This window comes from Lampetra fluviatilis, unplaced genomic scaffold, assembly GCF_964198595.1.
Source record: "Lampetra fluviatilis unplaced genomic scaffold, kcLamFluv1.1 SCAFFOLD_377, whole genome shotgun sequence".
In the NCBI taxonomy this organism is placed as follows: Eukaryota; Metazoa; Chordata; class Hyperoartia; order Petromyzontiformes; family Petromyzontidae; genus Lampetra; species Lampetra fluviatilis.
Window position 1 is genome coordinate 2,139 of NW_027620609.1, and position 22,862 is coordinate 25,000.

Genomic DNA, 22,862 nt, shown 5'->3' on the forward strand with positions numbered 1-22,862 from the left:
CTCCCCCCACTCCCCCACTCTCCCCCCCCCACTATCCCCCCACTCCCCCCCCCCCACTCTCCCCCCACTCCCCCACTCTCTCCCCCCACTCCCCCACTCTCCCCCCCACTCTCCCCCCACTCCCCCACTCTCTCCCCCACTCCCCCCCCCACTCTCCCTCGCCACTCTCTCTTCCCCCCACTCTCCCCCCACTATCTCCCCCCACTCTCCTCCCTCTCTCCCCCCCCACTCTCCTCCCACTCCCCCCCCCACTCTCCTCCTTCTCTCCCCCCACTCTCCCTCCCCCCACTCTCTCTCTCCCTCCACTCTCCCCCCACTCTCCCCCACTCTCCCCCTCCCCCCACTCTCTCTCTCCCCCCACTCCCCCCCCCCACTCTCTCCCCCCACTCCCCCACTCTCCCCCCCCACTCTCCCCCCACTCCCCCACTCTCTCCCCCCACTCCCCCACTCTCCCCCCCCACTATCCCCCCACTCCCCCCCCCCACTCTCCCCCCACTCCCCCACTCTCCCCCCCACTCCCCACTCTCCCCCCCCACTCTCCCCCCCCACTCTCCCCCCCCACACTCTCCCCCCACTCTCCCACTCTCCCCCCCACACTCTCCCCCACTCTCCCCCCACTCCCCCACTCTCCCCCCCCACTCTCCCCCCCCACACTCTCCCCCCACTCTCCCCCCACTCTCCCCACTCTCCCCCCCCACACTCTCCCCCCACTCTCTCCCCCCACTCCCCCACTCTCCCCCCCCACTCTCCCCCCCCACACTCTCCCCCACTCTCCCCCCACTCCCCCACTCTCCCCCCCCCCACTCTCCTCCCTCTCTCTCCTCGCTCTCCCTCTGCTCTCTCAAGGGTTTGTCATGTGACGCGCCACCCATCGCCATAGCAACCGCGTGTGTGTGTGCACGTGTGTGTGTGTGCACGCGGTGTCCTGTGTCTGTGTGTGTGCGCGTGTGTGTGTGTGCGCGCACGTGTGTGTGTGTGTGTGTTTGTGTCTGTATGTGTGTGCGCGTGTGTGTGTGCGCGCGTGTGTGTGTGTGTATGTGTGTGTGCGCGTGTGTGTATGTGTGTGTGTTTGTGTGTGTGTTTGTGTGTGTATGTGTGTGTGTGTGTGCGCGTGTGTGTGTGTTTGTGTCTGTATGTGTGTGCGCGTGTGTGTGTGCGCGTGTGTGTGTGCGCACGTGTGTGTATGTATCTGTGTGTGTGTATGTGTGTGTGCGTGTCTGTGTGTGTGCGCGTGTGTGTGTGTGTGTGCGCACGTGTCTGTGTGTGTATGTATCTGTGTGTTTGTGTGTGTTTGTGTGTGTTTGTGTGTGCGCGTGTCTGTGTGTGTATGTATCTGTGTGTTTGTGTGTGTTTGTGTGTGCGCGTGTCTGTGTGTGTATGTATCTGTGTGTTTGTGTGTGTATGTGTGTGCGCGTGTCTGTGTGTGTATGCGTCTGTGTGTGTGTGTGTTTGTGTGTGCGCGTGTCTGTGTGTGTATGCGTCTGTGTGTGTGTGTGTTTGTGTGTGCGCGTGTCTGTGTGTGTGTGTGTTTGTGTGTGTTTGTGTGTGCGCGTGTCTGTGTGTGTATGTATCTGTGTGTTTGTGTGTGTATGTGTGTGCGCGTGTCTGTGTGTGTATGTGTCTGTGTGTTTGTGTGTGTTTGTGTGTGCGCGTGTCTGTGTGTGTATGTATCTGTGTGTTTGTGTGTATGTATCTGTGTGTTTGTGTTTGTGTGTGTGTGCGCGTGTCTGTGTGTGTGTGCGCGTGTCTGTGTGTGTGTGCGCGTGTGTGTGTGTGTGTTTGTGTGTGCGCGTGTCTGTGTGTGTATGTATCTGTGTGTTTGTGTGTGTTTGTGTGTGCGCGTGTCTGTGTGTGTATGTATCTGTGTGTTTGTGTTTGTGTGTGTGTGCGCGTGTCTGTGTGTGTGTGCGCGTGTGTGTGTGTGTGTTTGTGTGTGCGCGTGTCTGTGTGTGTATGTATCTGTGTGTTTGTGTTTGTGTGTGTGTGCGCGTGTCTGTGTGTGTATGTATCTGTGTGTGTTTGTGTGTGCGCGTGTCTGTGTGTGTATGCGTCTGTGTGTGTTTGTGTGTGCGCGTGTCTGTGTGTGTGTGTGTTTATGTGTGTTTGTGTGTGCGCGTGTCTGTGTGTGTATGTATCTGTGTGTTTGTGTGTGTATGTGTGTGCGCGTGTCTGTGTGTGTATGTGTGTGTGTTTGTGTGTGTATGTGTGTGCGCGTGTCTGTGTGTGTATGTATCTGTGTGTTTGTGTGTGTATGTGTGTGCGCGTGTCTGTGTGTGTATGTATCTGTGTGTGTGTGCACGCGGTGTCCTGTGTTTGTGTGCGTGTGTGTGTATGTGTGCGTGTGTGTGTTTGTGTGTGTATGTGTGTGTATGTATCTGTGTGTTTGTGTGTGTGTGCGCGTGTCTGTGTGTGTGTGCGCGTGTGTGTGTTTGTGTTTGTGTGTGTGTGCGCGTGTCTGTGTGTGTGTGCGTGTGTGTGTGTGCGCACGTGTGTGTATGTGTGTGTGTTTGTGTGTGTTTGTGTGTGCGCGTGTCTGTGTGTGTATGTATCTGTGTGTGTTTGTGTGTGTTTGTGTGTGCGCGTGTCTGTGTGTGTATGTATCTGTGTGTGTTTGTGTGTGTTTGTGTGTGTGCGCACGTGTGTGTATGTGTGTGTGTTTGTGTGTGTATGTGTATGTGTGTGCACGTGTCTGTGTGTGTATGTATCTGTGTGTTTGTGTGTGTTTGTGTGTGCGTGTCTGTGTGTGTATGTATCTGTGTGTGTGTGTGTTTGTGTGTGCGTGTCTGTGTGTGTATGTATCTGTGTGTTTGTGTGTGTTTGTGTGTGCGCGTGTCTGTGTGTGTATGTATCTGTGTGTTTGTGTGTGTGTGCGCGTGTCTGTGTGTGTATGTGTCTGTGTGTTTGTGTGTGTTTGTGTGTGCGCGTGTCTGTGTGTGTATGTATCTGTGTGTTTGTGTGTGTTTGTGTGTGCGCGTGTCTGTGTGTGTATGTATCTGTGTGTGTGTGTGTGTTTGTGTGTGCGCGTGTCTGTGTGTGTATGTATCTGTGTGTTTGTGTGTGTTTGTGTGTGCGCGTGTCTGTGTGTGTATGTATCTGTGTGTTTGTGTGTGTTTGTGTGTGCGCGTGTCTGTGTGTGTATGTGTCTGTGTGTATGTATCTGTGTGTTTGTGTGTGTGTGTGTGTATGTATCTGTGTGTGTGTGTGTGTGTTTGTGTGTGCGTGTCTGTGTGTGTATGTATCTGTGTGTGTGTGTGTGTGTGTTTGTGTGTGCGCGTGTCTGTGTGTGTATGTATCTGTGTGTTTGTGTGTGTGTATGTATCTGTGTGTGTGTGTATCTGTGTGTGTGTGCACGCGGTGTCCTGTGTTTGTGTGTGAGCGTGTCTGTGTGTGTATGTGCGCGTGTCTGTGTGCACGTGTCTGTGTGTGTATGTCTGTGTGTATGTGCGCGTGTCTGTGTGTGTGTGTATGTGCGCGTGTCTGTGTGTGTGTGTGCGCATGTCTGTGTGTGTGTATGTGTTTCTGTGCGCGTGCGTGTCTGTGTGCGTGCGTGTCTGTGCGCGTGCGTGTCTGTGTGCGTGCGTGTCTGTGCGCGTGCGTGTCTGTGTGCGTGCGTGTCTGTGCGCGTGCGTGTCTGTGTGCGTGCGTGTCTGTGTGCGTGCGTGTCTGTGTGCGTGCGTGTCTGTGTGCGTGCGTGTCTGTGTGCGTGCGTGTCTGTGCGCGTGCGTGTCTGTGTGCGTGCGTGTCTGTGCGCGTGCGTGTCTGTGCGCGTGCGTGTCTGTGCGCGTGCGTGTCTGTGTGCGTGCGTGTCTGTGCGCGTGCGTGTCTGTGTGCGTGCGTGTCTGTGTGCGTTCGGGCAGCGTGTGTGTGGTAGCGATGAGCGCTGCGCTACGAACCCGCCAGGGACCCGAGTTCGATTCCCGCTCACGGCCAACTCCACCAGTGACGATTGTCTGAACCGGTCCTGGGCCTCCCCTAGGTCGACTCAGCCTCAAGTGAGTACCTGGTGCGGTGTGTAGTAAACATCGCCACTGGGGAGACAAAGGCGGCCGGGCGTGGTGCTGGCCACCCACCCCCCCTCGTGTGCCACAGCGCCGGCCTTCATAGGTGCTCGCTAACAGCACTTGCCCCAACAGTCTGTTAGAGGCTACACGGGGGATCTTTGTCTTTTGTACATTCACAGACACGTGTGTGTGTCCTCTCGCTCGCTCTCTCTCTCACACACACAAGACAAAGGTGACCCATGTAGCCTGCACAGGTTGTCGGTGGCAAGTGCTGTCCTTAGTACGCACACACACACAGGTGGAGAGGCGGTGAGCGTGCCAGGCTAGGTGCACACATACACACTCACTGCTGCTGATGATGAACTGGTGAGAGAGACGGTGCCAGGCTAGGTGCACACACACTCACTGGTGCTGATGATGAACTGGTGAGAGAGACGGTGATGGTGCCGAGGCTAGGTGCACACACACTCACTCACTGGTGCTAATGAGGAACTGGTGAGAGAGACGGTGATGGTGCCAGGCTAGGTGCACACACACACACTCACTGCTGCTGATGATGAACTGGTGAGAGAGACGGTGCCAGGCTAGGTACACACACACTCACTCACTGCTGCTGATGATGAACTGGTGGGAGAGACGGTGAGCGTGCCAGGCTAGGTGCACACACACTCACTCACTGGTGCTGATGAGGAACTGGTGGGAGAGGCGGTGAGCGTGCCAGGCTAGGTGCACACACACTCACTCACTGGTGCTGATGAGGAACTGGTGAGAGAGGCGGTGAGCGTGCCAGGCTAGGTGCACACACACTCACTCAATGGTGCTGATGATGAACTGGTGAGAGAGACGGTGATGGTGCCAGGCTAGGTGCACACACACTCACTCAATGGTGCTGATGATGAACTGGTGAGAGAGGCGGTGATGGTGCCAGGCTAGGTGCACACACACTCACTCACTGGTGCTGATGATGAACTGGTGAGAGAGGCGGTGATGGTGCCAGGCTAGGTGCACACACACTCACTCACTGGTGCTGATGATGAACTGGTGAGAGAGACGGTGATGGTGCCAGGCTAGGTGCACACACACTCACTCACTGGTGCTGATGATGAACTGGTTGGAGAGACGGTGATGGTGCCAGGCTAGGTGCACACACACTCACTCACTGGTGCTGATGATGAACTGGTGGGAGAGGCGGTGATGGTGCCAGGCTAGGTGCACACACACTCACTCACTGGTGCTGATGATGAACTGGTTGGAGAGACGGTGATGGTGCCAGGCTAGGTGCACACACCCTCACTCACTGGTGCTGATGATGAACTGGTGAGAGAGGCGGTGATGGTGCCAGGCTAGGTGCACACACACTCACTCACTGGTGCTGATGATGAACTGGTTGGAGAGACGGTGATGGTGCCAGGCTAGGTGCACACACACACACTCACTGGTGCTGATGATGAACTGGTTGGAGAGACGGTGATGGTGCCAGGCTAGGTGCACACACACTCACTCACTGGTGCTGATGATGAACTGGTTGGAGAGACGGTGATGGTGCCAGGCTAGGTGCACACACACACACTCACTGGTGCTGATGATGAACTGGTTGGAGAGACGGTGATGGTGCCAGGCTAGGTGCACACACACACACTCACTCACTGCTGGTGATGATGAACTGGTGAGAGAGACGGTGATGGTGCCAGGCTAGGTGCACACACACACACTCACTCACTGGTGCTGATGATGAACTGGTGAGAGAGGCGGTGATGGTGCCAGGCTAGGTGCACACACACTCACTCACTGGTGCTGATGATGAACTGGTGAGAGAGACGGTGATGGTGCCAGGCTAGGTGCACACACACTCACTCAATGGTGCTGATGATGAACTGGTTGGAGAGACGGTGATGGTGCCAGGCTAGGTGCACACACACTCACTCACTGGTGCTGATGATGAACTGGTGAGAGAGGCGGTGATGGTGCCAGGCTAGGTGCACACACACTCACTCACTGGTGCTGATGATGAACTGGTTGGAGAGACGGTGATGGTGCCAGGCTAGGTGCACACACACTCACTCACTGCTGCTGATGATGAACTGGTGGGAGAGGCGGTGATGGTGCCAGGCTAGGTGCACACACACTCACTCACTGGTGCTGATGATGAACTGGTTGGAGAGACGGTGATGGTGCCAGGCTAGGTGCACACACACACACTCACTGGTGCTGATGATGAACTGGTGGGAGAGACGGTGATGGTGCCAGGCTAGGTGCACACACACACACTCACTGCTGCTGATGATGAACTGGTGGGAGAGGCGGTGAGCGTGCCAGGCTAGGTGCACACACACACACTCACTGGTGCTGATGATGAACTGGTGGGAGAGGCGGTGAGCGTGCCAGGCTAGGTGCACACACACTCACTCAATGGTGCTGATGATGAACTGGTGAGAGAGACGGTGATGGTGCCAGGCTAGGTGCACACACACTCACTGGTGCTGATGATGATGAACTGGTGAGAGAGACGGTGATGGTGCCAGGCTAGGTGCACACACACTCACTCACTGCTGGTGATGATGAACTGGTGAGAGAGGCGGTGATGGTGCCAGGCTAGGTGCACACACACTCACTCACTGGTGTTGATGATGAACTGGTGGGAGAGGCGGTGATGGTGCCAGGCTAGGTGCACACACACTCACTCACTGCTGCTGATGATGAACTGGTGAGATAGACGGTGATGGTGCCAGGCTAGGTGCACACACACACACTCACTCACTGCTGCTGATGATGAACTGGTGGGAGAGGCGGTGATGGTGCCAGGCTAGGTGCACACACACTCACTCACTGCTGGTGATGATGAACTGGTGAGAGAGACGGTGATGGTGCCAGGCTAGGTGCACACACACACACTCACTGGTGCTGATGAGGAACTGGTTGGAGAGTCCTGGGTGGTCGACGTCGTGAATGGCGCTCGCAAACAGCGCCGCCAGGATCTCCAGGTCTGTAAACACCGCCTGGCAAACACAAACAAACAACAACACAAACAACATCACAAACAACAACACAAACAACAACACAAACAAACAACATCACAAACAAACAACACAAACAACAACACAAACAACATCACAAACAACACAAACAAACAACAACACAAACAAACAACACAAGCAACATCACAAACAACATCACAAACAACACAAACAAACAAACAACACAAACAACATCACAAACAACACAAACAAACAACAACACAAACAACAACACAAACAAACAACACAAACAACACAAACAACACAAACAAACAACAACACAAACAAACAACATCACAAACAAACAACATCACAAACAACACAAACAAACAACATCACAAACAAACAACAACACAAACAACACAAACAAACAACATCACAAACAACACAAACAAACAACAACACAAACAACACAAACAAACAACAACACAAACAAACAACAACACAAACAACACAAACAACAACACAAACAAACAACATCACAAACAACACAAACAAACAACAACACAAACAACACAAACAAACAACATCACAAACAACACAAACAAACAACAACACAAACAACACAAACAAACAACAACACAAACAAACAACAACACAAACAACACAAACAACAACACAAACAAACAACATCACAAACAACACAAACAAACAACAACACAAACAACACAAACAAACAACAACACAAACAAACAACAACACAAACAACACAAACAACAACACAAACAACAACATCACAAACAACACAAACAAACAACAACACAAACAACACAAACAAACAACAACATCACAACCAACACAAACAAACAACAACACAAACAACACAAACAAACAACAACATCACAAACAACACAAACAAACAACAACACAAACAACACAAACAAACAACAACATCACAAACAACACAAACAAACAACAACACAAACAACACAAACAAACAACAACATCACAAACAACACAAACAAACAACAACACAAACAACACAAACAAACAACAACATCACAAACAACACCAACAACAACACAAACAACAACAAACAGAGAGAGAGAGACTCAGTAACAAGCGCACCACCCTCATGCGTGCGCGTACACACGTGTGTGTGTACGCGCGTGTGTGTACGTGCGTGTGTGTGTACGTGTGTACGTGTGTACGTGCGTGTGTGTGTACGTGTGTACGTGTGTACGTGCGTGTGTGTACGTGCGTGTGTGTACGTGTGTACGTGTGTACGTGTGTACGTGTGTACGTGTGTACGTGTGTGCGTGTGTACGTGTGTACGTGTGTACGTGTGTACGTGTGTACGTGTGTACGTGTGTGTGTGTACGTGTGTGTGTGTACGTGTGTACGTGTGTACGTGTGTACGTGTGTACGTGTGTGCGTGTGTACGTGTGTACGTGTGTACGTGTGTGTGTGTACGTGTGTGTGTGTACGTGCGTGTGTGTACGCGCGTGTGTGTACGTGCGTGTGTGTACGTGTGTACGTGTGTACGTGTGTACGTGTGTACGTGCGTGTGTGTACGTGCGTGTGTGTACGTGTGTACGTGTGTACGTGTGTACGTGTGTACGTGTGTGTGTGTACGTGTGTGTGTGTACGTGTGTACGTGTGTACGTGTGTACGTGTGTACGTGTGTACGTGTGTACGTGTTGTACGTGTGTACGTGTGTACGTGTGTACGTGTGTGTGTGTACGTGTGTGTGTGTACGTGTGTACGTGTGTACGTGTGTACGTGTGTACGTGTGTACGTGTGTGTGTGTACGTGTGTACGTGTGTACGTGTGTGCGTGTGTACGTGTGTACGTGTGTACGTGTGTACGTGTGTACGTGTGTGCGTGTGTACGTGTGTGTGTGTACGTGTGTACGTGTGTACGTGTGTACGTGTGTACGTGTGTACGTGTGTACGTGTGTGTGTGTACGTGTGTACGTGTGTACGTGTGTGCGTGTGTACGTGTGTACGTGTGTACGTGTGTACGTGTGTACGTGTGTACGTGTGTACGTGTGTACGTGTGTACGTGTGTGTGTGTACGTGTGTGTGTGTACGTGTGTACGTGTGTACGTGTGTACGTGTGTACGTGTTGTACGTGTGTACGTGTGTACGTGTGTACGTGTGTGTGTGTACGTGTGTGTGTGTACGTGTGTACGTGTGTACGTGTGTACGTGTGTGTGTGTACGTGTGTGTGTGTACGTGTGTGTGTGTGTGCGTGTGTGTGTACGTGTGCGTGTGTACGTGTGTACGTGTGTACGTGTGTACGTGTGTACGCGTGTACGTGTGTACGTGTGTACGTGTGTACGCGTGTGTGTGTGCGTGAGTGTGTACGCGTGTGTGTGTACGCGTGTGTGTGTACGCGTGTGTGTGTGCGTGAGTGTGTACGCGTGTGTGTGTACGCGTGTGTGTGTACGCGTGTGTGTGTGCGTGTACGCGTGTGTGTGTACGCGTGTGTGTGTGCGTGTACGCGTGTGCGTGTACGCGTGTGTGTGTGCGTCGTGGTGACGTCACCGCCACTTAGTGGCGAATGGCGGTTGTTGTTGTTGTGTGTGCGTGTGTGTGTACGTGTGTACGCGTATGTGTGTGCACACGTGTGTGTGTACGTGTGTGTGTGTACGCGTGTGTGTGTGCGTGTGTGTGTACGTGTGTGTGTGTACGTGCGTGTGTGTACGTGTGTTTGTGTGTACATGTGTGTGTGCACGTGTGTGTACATGCGTGCGTGTGTGTGTATGCGTGTGTGTGTACGCGTGTGTGTGTGCGTGTGTGTGTGCGTGTGTGTGTGTACGTGCGTGTGTGTACGTGTGTTTGTGTGTACATGTGTGTGTGCACGTGTGTGTACATGCGTGCGTGTGTGTGTATGCGTGTGTGTGTACGTGCGTGTGTGTACGTGTGTTTGTGTGTACGTTTGTGTGTGCACGTGTGTGTACATGCGTGCGTGTGTGTGTACGCGTGTGCGTGTGTGTGTGTACACGTGTGTGTGTACGTGTGTGTGTGTACGTGTATGTGTGTGCGCGCGTGTGTACGTGCGTGTGTGTGTACGTGCGTGTGTGTACGTGTGTGTACATGCGTGCGTGTGTGTGTACGCGTGTGTGTGTACGCGTGTGTGTGTACGCGTGTGTGTGTACATGTGTGTGTGTACGTGCGTGTGTGTGTACATGTGTGTGTGTACGTGCGTGTGTGTACGTGTGTGTACATGCGTGCGTGTGTGTGTACGCGTGTGTGTGTACGCGTGTGTGTGTACGTGCGTGTGTGTACGTGCGTGTGTGTGTACATGTGTGTGTGTACGTGTGTGTACATGCGTGCGTGTGTGTGTACGCGTGTGTGTGTACGCGTGTGTGTGTACGCGTGTGTGTGTACGTGTGTGTGTGTACGCGTGTGTGTGTGCGTGTGTGTGTGTACGCGTGTGTGTGTACGTGTGTGTGTGTACGTGTATGTGTGTGCGTGTGTGTGTACGTGTGTGTGTGTACGTGTATGTGTGTGCGTGTGTGTGTACGCGTGTGTGTGTGCGTGTGTGTACGCGTGTGTGTGTGCGTGTACGCGTGTGCGTGTACGCGTGTGTGTGTGCGTCGTGGTGACGTCACCGCCACTTAGTGGCGAATGGCGGTTGTTGTTGTTGTGTGTGCGTGTGTGTGTACGTGTGTACGCGTATGTGTGTGCGTGTACATGTGTGTGCGTGTACACGTGTGTGCGTGTACACGTGTGTGCGTGCGTACGTCGAGTGCGGGCGTGGAGAGCAGCACGTGCGTGGACTGAGCGACGTCTGCGGCGTGCAGGCTGTTGTGGTAGGCGACGTCGGCGTGGTAGTGGTCCTCCAGCGTCATCACGTACGCCAGGAACGTGTCCAGCGGGATGCGGAACGTCTTGAGCAGCTCGCGCTCCTGCCGGAAGGGGGTCAAGGGAGAGGTCGCGGGAGGTCACGGGGCGGGGTCACGGGGGTCACGGGGAGTCCAGGGGGGGGGGGTGTCACGGGGGGTCACGGGGAGTCACGGGGGTCACGGGGGGGGGGGGGTCACGGGGAGTCACGGGGAGTCACGGGGGAGGTCACGGGGAGTCACGGGGGTCACGGAGAGTCACGGGGGGGGGTCACGGGGGAGTCATGGGGGGTCGCGGGGGGAGGTCACGGAGAGTCACGGTGGAGGTCACGGGGGGTCACGGGGGGGTCAATAGGGGGGTCACGGGGGGGTCACGGAGAGTCATGGGGGAGGTCACAGGGGGGGGTCACGGGGGGGGGGCCACGGGGAGTCACAAGGGGGGGTCACGGGGGGGTCACGGGGGTCACCGGGAGTCACGAGAGGGGTAACGGGGGTCACGGGGGGGTCACGAAGGGGGGGGGGGGGTGAGAGCTGTGGTGATGAAGGTTGAATGGAGGCGTCGACAGAAAGTCTTGTGTTGACGGAGTGGAGAGCGAGCGAGTGAGTGAGCGTGCCGGCGAGCAGGTGATTGTGTGGGTGAGTTGGTGAGCGAGTGGGTGGGTGAGTTGGTGAGCGAGTGAGTGGGTGAGTGGAATAGTGAGCGTGCCGGCGAGCAGGTGATTGTGTGGGTGAGTTGGTGAGCGAGTGAGTGGGTGAGTTGGTGAGTGAGTGAGTGGGTGAGTGGAATAGTGAGCGTGCCGGCGAGCAGGTGATTGTGTGGGTGAGTTGGTGAGCGAGTGAGTGGGTGAGTTGGTGAGCGAGTGAGTGGGTGAGTGGAATAGTGAGTGTGTTGGCGAGCATGTGATTGTGTGGGTGAGTTGGTGAGCGAGTGAGTGGGTGAGTTGGTGAGTGAGTGAGTGGGTGAGTGGAATAGTGAGTGTGTTGGCGAGCAGGTGATTGTGTGGGTGAGTTGGTGAGCGAGTGAGTGGGTGAGTTGGTGAGTGAGTGGGTGAGTGGAATAGTGAGTGTGTTGGCGAGCATGTGATTGTGTGGTTGGGTGGGTGAGTGAGTGGGTGTGTTAGTGAGTGATCGACTGGATGAGTGAGTGAATGAGTGAGCTGGTGAGCGACTCACCTGGAAGATGGTGTACATGAGCACAGTGAGCTGGTGAGTGAGTGAGTGAGCTGGTGAGTGAGTGAGTGAGCTGGTGAGTGAGTGAGTGAGCTGGTGAGTGAGTGAGTGAGCTGGTGAGTGAGTGAGTGAGCTGGTGAGTGAGTGAGTGAGCTGATGAGTGAGTGAGTGAGCTGGTGAGCGAGTGAGTGAGTGAGCTGGTGAGTGAGTGAGTGAGTGCATGAGCTGGTGAGTGAGTGAGTGAGTGAGCTGGTGAGTGAGTGAGTGAGCTGGTGAGTGAGTGAGTGCATGAGCTGGTGAGTGAGTGAGTGAGTGAGCTGGTGAGTGAGTGAGTGCATGAGCTGGTGAGTGAGTGAGTGAGTGAGCTGGTGAGTGAGTGAGTGCATGAGCTGGTGAGTGAGTGAGTGAGTGAGCTGGTGAGTGAGTGAGTGCATGAGCTGGTGAGTGAGTGAGTGAGCGAGTGAGTGAGTGAGCTGGTGAGTGAGTGAGTGAGTGAGCTGGTGAGTGAGTGAGTGAGTGAGTGAGCGAGTGAGTGAGTGAGTGAGCTGGTGAGTGAGTGAATGAGTGAGCTGGTGAGCGACTGACCTGAAAGATGGTGTACATGAGCACAGTGAGCTGGTGAGTGAGTGAGTGAGCTGGTGAGTGAGTGAGTGAGTGAGCTGGTGAGTGAGTGAGTGAGTGAGCTGGTGAGTGAGTGAGTGCATGAGCTGGTGAGTGAGTGAGTGAGCTGGTGAGTGAGTGAGTGCATGAGCTGGTGAGTGAGTGAGTGAGTGAGCTGGTGAGTGAGTGAGTGAGTGCATGAGCTGGTGAGTGAGTGACTGAGTGAGCTGGTGAGTGAGTGAGTGAGCTGGTGAGTGAGTGAGTGAGTGAGTGAGTGCATGAGCTGGTGAGTGAGTGAGCTGGTGAGTGAGTGAGTGCATGAGCTGGTGAGTGAGTGAGTGAGCTGGTGAGTGAGTGAATGAGTGAGCTGATGAGCGACTCACCTGGAAGATGGTGTACATGAGCACAGTGAGCTGGTAAGTGAGTGACTGAGTGAGCTGGTGAGTGAGTGAGTGAGCTGGTGAGTGAGTGAGTGAGTGCATGAGCTGGTGAGTGAGTGAGCTGGTGAGCGAGCTGGTGAGTGAGTGAGCTGGTGAGTGAGTGAGCTGGTGAGCGAGCTGGTGAGTGAGCTGGTGAGTGAGTGAGCTGGTGAGCGAGTGGAGTGAGCCACTCACCTGGAAGATGGTGTACATGAGCACAGTGAGCTGGTGAGTGAGTGACTGAGTGAGCTGGTGAGTGAGTGAGTGAGCTGGTGAGCGAGTGGGGTGAGCGACTCACCTGGAAGATGGTGTACATGAGCACAGTGAGCTGGTGAGTGAGTGACTGAGTGAGCTGGTGAGTGAGTGAGTGAGCTGGTGAGCGAGTGGGGTGAGCGACTCACCTGGAAGATGGTGTACATGAGCACAGTGAGCTGGTGAGTGAGTGACTGAGTGAGCTGGTGAGTGAGTGAGCTGGAGAGCGAGTGGGGTGAGCGACTCACCTGGAAGATGGTGTACATGAGCACAGTGAGCTGGTAAGTGAGTGACTGAGTGAGCTGGTGAGTGAGTGAGTGAGCTGGTGAGTGAGTGAGTGAGTGCATGAGCTGGTGAGTGAGTGAGTGAGTGCATGAGCTGGTGAGTGAGTGAGCTGGTGAGCGAGCTGGTGAGTGAGTGAGCTGGTGAGTGAGTGAGCTGGTGAGCGAGCTGGTGAGTGAGTGAGCTGGTGAGTGAGTGAGCTGGTGAGCGAGTAAGCTGGTGAGCGAGTGGGGTGAGCGACTCACCTGGAAGATGGTGTACATGAGCACAGTGAGCTGGTGAGTGAGTGAGCTGGTGAGCGAGTGAGTGAGTGAGCTGGTGAGTGAGTGAGTGAGTGCATGAGCTGTGAGTGAGTGAGTGAGTGAGTGAGCTGGTGAGTGAGTGAATGAGTGAGCTGGTGAGCGACTCACCTGGAAGATGGTGTACATGAGCACAGTGAGCTGGTGAGTGAGTGAGTGAGTGAGCTGGTGAGTGAGTGAGTGAGTGCATGAGCTGGTGAGTGAGTGAGTGAGTGAGCTGGTGAGTGAGTGAATGAGTGAGCTGGTGAGTGAGTGAATGAGTGAGCTGATGAGCGACTGACCTGGAAGATGGTGTACATGAGCACAGTGAGCTGGTGAGTGAGTGAGTGAGTGAGCTGGTGAGTGAGTGCATGAGCTGGTGAGTGAGTGAGTGAGCTGGTGAGTGAGTGAATGAGTGAGCTGGTGAGCGACTCACCTGGAAGATGGTGTACATGAGCACAGTGAGCTGGTGAGTGCATGAGCTGGTGAGTGAGTGAGTGAGCTGGTGAGTGAGTGAGTGAGTGAGCTGGTGAGCGACTCACCTGGAAGATGGTGTACATGAGCACAGTGAGCTGGTGAGTGAGTGAGCTGGTGAGTGAGCTGATGAGCGACTGACCTGGAAGATGGTGTACATGAGCACAGTGAGCTGGTGAGTGAGTGACTGAGTGAGCTGGTGAGTGAGTGAGTGAGCTGGTGAGTGAGTGAGTGCATGAGCTGGTGAGTGAGTGAGTGAGTGAGCTGGTGAGTGAGTGAGTGAGCTGGTGAGTGAGTGAGTGCATGAGCTGGTGAGTGAGTGAGTGCATGAGCTGGTGAGTGAGTGAGTGAGTGAGCTGGTGAGTGAGTGAGTGAGTGAGCTGGTGAGTGAGTGAGCTGGTGAGTGAGCTGATGAGCGACTGACCTGGAAGATGGTGTACATGAGCACAGTGAGCTGGTGAGTGAGTGAGTGAGCTGGTGAGCGACTCACCTGGAAGATGGTGTACATGAGCACAGTGAGCGGTCGGCCTCCGGAGTATTCGGCGATCTTGAAGATGTTGAGGCCCCAGCGATTGATGTCTTCCATCTCCTGCAACATCACCACCACCAACATCACCACCAACATCACCACCAACATCACCCCCATCACCACCACCAACATCACCACCAACATCACCACCATCACCACCACCAACATCACCACCAACATCACCCCCATCACCACCACCAACATCACCACCAACATCACCCCCATCACCACCACCATCACCACCACCAATATCACCACCACCCCCAATCACCACCCCCATCACCACCACCCCCATCACCACCAACATCACCACCAACATCACCCCAACATCACCACCAACATCACCACCAACATCACCACCATCACCACCAACATCACCACCAACATCACCACCAACATCACCACCAACATCATCACCATCACCACCACCAACATCACTCCTACCAACATCACCACCACCAACATCACCACCATCAATATACCGCCACCATCAATACCACCATCGCCATCGACACCATCGCCATCACCACCCCCATCGCCACCCCATCAAAACAACCATCATTACCACCACCATCATCACCATCATCAGTGAGCGAGCGAGCGAGCGAGTGAGCGGGTGGACGGCTGAGCGAGCGGATGCGCGAGCGATTGGGTGAGCAAGCGAGCGAGCCGTCGTGTGAGTGAGCGAGCAGGGGAGTGAGCGGGTGAGCGACTGGGTGAGCGAGCGACTGAGTGAGTTGACAGGTGAGCGGTTGAGCGAGCGAGTGAGCGAGCGGTCGGGGTGAGCGAGTGAGTGAGCGAGTGAGCTGGTGAGCGAGTGAGCTGGTGAGCAAGTGAGCCGGTGAGCGAGCGATCGAGTTCACAGGAGAGTGAGCGAGCGAGTGGTTGAGCGAGCGAGCGAGTGAGTGAGCGAGCGAGTGGGTGAGCGAGCGAGCGAGTGAGTGAGCGAGCGAGCGATCGAGTTCACAGGTGAGTGAGCGAGCGAGTGGGTGAGCGAGCGAGCGAGTGGTTGAGCGAGCGAGTGAGTGAGCGAGCGAGTGGGTGAGCGAGCGAGCGAGTGAGTGAGCGAGCGAGCGATCGAGTTCACAGGTGAGTGAGCGAGCGAGTGGTTGAGTGAGCGAGCGAGTGGTTGAGCGAGCGAGCGAGTGAGTGAGCGAGCGAGCGATCGAGTTCACAGGTGAGTGAGCGAGCGAGTGGGTGAGCGAGCGAGCGAGTGAGTGAGCAAGCGATTGAGTTCACAGGTGAGCGAGCGAGCGAGCGATCGAGTTCACAGGTGAGTGAGTGGGCGAGTGAGCGAGCGAGCGGATGAGCGAGCGATCGAGTTCACAGGTGAGCGAGCGGGCGAGTGAGCGGGTGAGCGAGCGAGTGAGCTGGTGAGTGAACGATCGAGTTCGCAGGTGAGCGAGCGGCCGAGTGAGCGTGGGCGAGCGTGGGCGAGCGTGGTTGCGTCGCGTACGCTGGCGAGCAGCTCCTCGTGCGGTGCGGCGGTGCCGAAGCGCGGCAGGGTGGACTGCACGGTGGACTGCGTGAGGGACGAGCTGTGGGTGAGGCGCCGCACGCCGCTGATCTGCGACATGGGCTGCTGCCGACGCTTCTTCATCTCCTCCTTCTGCGCCAGCGACGGGATGTCTACCTCGTGCTGCTTGTCTGTGGCGGGGGGTGGACACGGGGGGGGGTGGACACGGGGGGGGTGGACACGGGGGGGGGGTGGACACGGGGGGGTGGACACGGGGGGGGTGGACACGGGGGGGGGGGTGGACATGGGGGGGGTGGACACGGGGGGGGGGTGGACACGGGGGGGGTGGACATGGGGGGGGTGGACACGGGGGGGGGGTGGACACGGGGGGGGGTGGACACGGGGGGGGGGGGGGTGGATAAGCAGAAGGGGTGGGGAGGGGCGAGACAGACACGGGGATATGAATGATACAGGGAGGTACGGGGAGAGAGAGACAGAGAGAGATGGAGAGAGATGAGACAGAGAGAGATGGAGAGACAGAGAGAGATGGAGAGACAGAGAGAGATGGAGAGACAGAGAGAGATGGGGAGAGCGAGAGAGATGGAGAGACAGAGAGAGATGGAGAGACAGAGAGAGATGGAGAGACAGAGAGAGATGGGGAGAGCGAGAGAGATGGAGAGACAGAGAGAGATGGGGAGAGATGGAAAGAGAGAGATGGGGAGAGATGGAGGCAGTCACGTACCCAGGAACGTTGAGGAGATGTACTCGGACACCTGGTTTCCTGAGCGACTCATCTCCGAAAGGTGATTCAGCTCCCGGTTCAAGATCCTCCGGAACTACTCACGCACGCACACACACAGAGACACACACACACACACAGAGAGATACATACACACAGAGATACACACACACACACAGACACACACACAGAGACACACACACACACACACAGAGACATACACAGAGATACACACAGAGACACACACACACACACAGAGACACACACAGAGACACACACAGAGACACACACACAGAGATACACACAGATAAACATACACACACAGAGACACACACACAGAGACACACACACAGAGACACACACAGAGATACACACACACACAGAGACACACACAGAGATACACACACACACACACACAGATACACACACACACACACACAGAGATACACACAGAGATACACACACACACACAGATACACACACACACAGAGACACACACACAGAGACACACACACACACACACAGATACACACAGAGATACACACACACACAGATACACACACACAGAGATACACACAGAGATACATACACACACACAAACATACATACACAGAGATACACACACACAGAGACACACACACACAGAGATACACACACACACAGAGACACACACAGAGACACACACACAGAGATACACACACACACAGAGACTCACACACACACAGACACACACACACACACAGAGACACACACAGAGACACACACACAGAGACACACACACACAGATACACACACACACACACAGAGACACACACAGAGATACTAACACATAGATACACACACACACAGACACACAGACAGAGACACACACGGAGATACACACACACAGAGACACACACAGAGACACACACAGAGACACACACACATAGAAACATACACAGAGAGACACACACAGAGATATACACACACAGGGATACACACACAGAGATATACACACACAGAGACACACACACAGAGATATACACACACAGAGATACACACACAGAGATACACACACACAGGGATACACACACAGAGATATACACACACAGAGACACACACACAGAGATATACACACACAGAGATACACACACAGAGACACACACAGATACATACACACACAGAGACACACACACAAACAGAAACATACACACAGACACAAACACAGAGATACACACACAGAGATATACACAAACACAGAGATACACACACAGAGATATACACACACAGGGATACACACACAGAGATATACACACACAGAGACACACACACAGATACATACACACACAGAGACACACACACAAACAGAAACATACACACACAGAGACACATACACAGAGACATACACAGAGACACACACAGAGACACATACACAGAGACACACACACAAACAGAAACATACACACAAACACAAACACAGAGATACACACACAGAGATATACACAAACACAGAGATACACACACAGAGATATACACACACAGGGATACACACACAGAGATATACACACACAGAGACACACACACAGATACATACACACACAGAGACACACACACAAACAGAAACATACACACACAGAGACACATACACAGAGACATACACAGAGACACACACAGAGACACATACACAGAGACACACACACAAACAGAAACATACACACACAGAGACACATACACAGAGACATACACAGAGACACACACAGAGATACATACACAGAGACACACACACAAACAGAAACATACACACAAACACAAACACAGAGATACACACACAGCGACACACACACGCACACACACACAGAGACACACACAGATACATACACACACAGAGACACACATACAAACAGAAACATACACACAGACACAAACACAGAGATACACACACAGCGACACACACACGCACACACAGGGACACACACACACAGAGACACACAGATACACACAGACACACACACACACGCACACACAGGGACACACACACACAGACACACACACAGCGACACACACACACAGACACACACACACAGAGACACACACACACGCACACAGACACACACGCACACACAGGGACACACACACAGAGACACACACACACGTACACAGACACACACACAGAGACACACACACAGAGATACATACACAGACACACACACACAGAGAAACACACACAGAGATACATACACAGACACACACAACAACAACAACCGCCATTCGCCACTAAGTGGCGGTGACGTCACCACGACGCTTGTGCCAGGCCATGTGCACCCTGAGGCCACGTGAAGTGTCGAACGCCCGCTGGCAGGAGGTCACGGGGCAGACCCAGCAGGTGCCACGGGTCGACTGACCGAGATGACCGAGATGACTGGCTGATGCACCACCTGTGCCCCCTACTGTGCCAACTTGCTGTGCTTTAGCCACCCGGCGCTCCGCTCGTTGTTGTGAGCGTCGCTCCTCCGCCCTCCGTTGTTGCTGGAGGGCGACTGCCTCCAACTGCCCAGTAGCGTCCTTCACGAGCCTCCTCCACTGAGGCCGATCTTGACACCGCTGGTACCAGTCATCGGCAAGTCCACTCAGCTCCACGTCCTCCTGTACCACATCACTCCATCTCTTCTCTAGCCCGTGCCGCGCCCGTTTAGCCCCCTCGATCCGGCCGAACAAAAGCTGTTTAGGCATGCGGTGGCTGGGCATGCGGGCTACATGACCCAGCCAACGCAGCCTTGCCTGCCGGAGGAGCTCACTGATGGGACTTTGCCCAGATCTTTCAAGGACTTGCGAGCTCCTCACACAATCCAGCCTGGTTAAACCCAGGATGGATCGTAGGCAGGCCAGCCTAAATGTTTCCAACCGGCGAAGATGCTCCACTAGGGGGGTCCACGTTTCGCAAGCGTAGAGAAGGGAGGGAATGACCGTGGCCGAGAAGACCTGAAGCTTCGTGCGGAGCGACAGACCAGGTAGCTTCCACACAGCGTTACGCAACCGATGAAAAGATATTGCCGCTCGACTGATTCGGAGTGAGACCTCTGCTGATAAACTGGAGCCGGTCATAAGCACACTGCCCAGGTATGGGAAACTCTCCACTCTCTCCACAACTGCCCCATCACCGATTGGGAGTTGTGGGGGTGGAGTGCCCGATGGTACAAAATACCCAGGCAGGTGCTTAGTTTTGGTGGGGCTGATGGTAAGGCCCCACCTCTTAGTGGCACGCTCCAGTCTCAGCAGCAGCGTCTCCAACTCCTCTTCTGAATGAGCAGCTATTACCAAATCATCGGCATACATAACGTGGTTGACCAATAGGGAGCCATCCCTTGATCGCACCCGGGCGTCGATCAGCCTCCCATTATATCTGTACCAAATGGTAATTCCCGCGGTACAGCTATTGAAGGCTTCACGAACTACGCGGTCGAAATAGATGTTAAATAATGTGGGAGCCAGAGGACATCCCTGTCGCACCCCAAGGTGTACAGGGAAAGGCTCCGACTCCTGGCCACGTAGTTTTACCCGGGCCCGCTCACCATCATGAAGGTCCTTAATGATCGTGAGCAGAGGGTCAGGGACTCCGAAAGCACGAAGAACAACCCAGAGCCCAGTCCTACTGATGGTATCATAGGCCTTGACCAGGTCAATAAAGCAGAGATGTAGGTCTTTTTGGAATTCCCTACACCTCTGCTGGAGCAGACGGACAGAAAATATGGCATCTGTGCAGGACCGCCCTTTCCTGAAACCGCATTGGGGCTCCGCAAGCCTCTCCTCAGCGTGCCTAGCAAGGCGATGTTGAATAATCCTTGCCAGGACCTTACCCGGCACACTGAGGAGTGAGATGCCCCTGTAGTTGTTACAGTCGGTACGGTCCCCCTTCTTAAAGAGGGGGACCACCAGGGCATCCTTCCAGTCCTGCGGAACCCGTCCAGTGGTCCAGACTGTTGTTATGATGTCATATAGGGCAGTCTGTGCACAAACGCCACCCTCCCTCAGCATTTCGCTTGGGAGATCATCTCTGCCCGGTGCCTTCCCTGGTCTCAGACTCCGGATCGCCCTCAGTACTTCCTCAACAGCTGGCACCTCAGCCAGCCACTCACAGGGGGTGACCTCTTCCAATATTTGAGGCACCGCAGCCTCAGCAGGGTTATCCCCACTTTGTGCCATGATGTTTTCCTGGCTAAGAGATTTTCCCTCCCCCAGGACCTCGCAAAAATGCTCAGCAAATCTGCAAACCTGTTCCTGGGGGTCGGAGATTGGATCACCGTTTTTTCCTCTAATGATGGTAATAGGTGTGGCGCTGCAGGTTACTTTTTTGATGGAATTAAATAGTGATTTGTGATCGCGGGCCACTGAGGCAGACTCCATCTCCTCAGCAACCCGCGACCACCACCCATCCTTACAGCGCCTTACGGCTCTCCGAACCTCCGAGCGAAGGCTGCGGTAAACCTCCTCATTCTCCGACGTGGGATGCTGTAGGCGATGAGAGTGGGCCTGTCGCTTTTTCTCAATTAACCTGAACACCTCCTCTGTCAGCCAGGGTTTCTGGGGAGGTCTGGACCGCGTACCCAAAGCAGGCATTGCAGCTGCATGAGTCACAGTCTTAAACCTCGCCCATTTACCCTCGACATCAGGTGGAGTGAAGGACGATGCCAACCCCAGCTGCAAGCAATGATGAAATTCTCGCTTGTAACTTTCATCAGCTAACTTAGACCAGGCCACTTTTGGTTGGAATGGGGTCCTGGGTGTACACCCACCACCGGAGTGGAAGAATGGCAGGCGCATCTTACAGATGACTAGTCGATGGTCAGAGGTCAGATCAGCTCCACGGTAGGTCCTGGTGTCAAGGACATGGGTTCGCATCCGCTGGTCCATCACTATGTAGTCCAGCAGATGTTCTTGCTTGGACCCGGCATGTATCCATGATGTTGTGTGGATGCGCCGATGCCGGAAGAGCGTGTTGGTAATTACAAGCCCATGGGCTGCACAAAAATCTAGCAGCCTTCTACCGTTATTATTGAGCTGATCTGGCCCATGCCTTCCAATCACTCCAGACCAAGTGCCAGCATCATGACCAACTCGGGCATTGAAGTCACCCAACAAGATGACTCTGTCCCGAGTGGCCACTTTAGCCAGCACCTGTGACAGGAGGTCATAGAAAGCGTCTGACTCATCGGCTTTGCCTGCATCCCTCCACAGATGTTCGTCTTCGGTGGGGGCATAAGTAACCACGACCACCACTCCTCGCCTCTGGTTGATGGGAAGGCGAGCCCAAAGTATCCTGGGGCTTACAGCTTCCCACACCTGACCGCCACGCTCCCACGCCCCCTTCATTCTTTTGTTGAGAAGAAGAGCCACACCCTGTTGTTTGGCAGTCTCCTGCCCCGAGTAGAGGACTGTCCACCCCTCATGGTGGCAGGAGCCAGAACCGGTCCACCGGACCTCCTGAATGCCACAGAGATCCAGGCGGTACCGGTCCAGCTCCCGACAGAGGAGTGGCAGCCTCTTCTCCGCAGTGAGCGTTCGAACATTCCACGTGGCCATCCGCAATGGTTTTTCGTTGTTTCTGGATGAGCCCCGAGGGTGAAAATTCAATCTCCTGGCTCCGCCAAATGGGGTTTGGCCAGGAGACGTCATAAAAGCCTGACCCCCCGGGGCCTCCGGCACAAGCTTATTAATTACAGGTTTATGTTTAATTCGTAGTTTAGTGGTGGTTAATTGAAGGTGGAGGGGTTACCAGCCCCTCGCACCCGTCCAGAGCCCCCGTTTGGCCACTGTGGTGGTCACAGACGCCATGAGGGGAGAGGCCAATGGGCATTGGCCCTCCCCCCACAGCACTGCCCACG

The 22,862-nt window shown here is 54.4% G+C and overlaps 1 protein-coding gene across 1 annotated transcript in view; it reads right to left on the minus strand.

Annotated features, from left to right (window-relative positions):
- Positions 1–6,869: 6,869 nt before the first annotated feature.
- The window catches only part of LOC144954140 (3',5'-cyclic-AMP phosphodiesterase 4D-like), a gene marked incomplete at its 3' end in the record, with an annotated part of 50,485 nt that continues 34,492 nt past the window's right edge, over positions 6,870–22,862 (minus strand). Inside the window, exons 7-11 of the mRNA XM_078884705.1 lie at positions 17,008–17,101; positions 16,266–16,456; positions 14,771–14,869; positions 10,707–10,871; positions 6,870–6,997 (exon numbers count right to left, since the gene is read on the minus strand). Coding sequence (XP_078740831.1) covers positions 6,870–6,997; positions 10,707–10,871; positions 14,771–14,869; positions 16,266–16,456; positions 17,008–17,101 — 677 coding nt within the window. The remainder of the gene's footprint in view (positions 6,998–10,706; positions 10,872–14,770; positions 14,870–16,265; positions 16,457–17,007; positions 17,102–22,862) is intronic.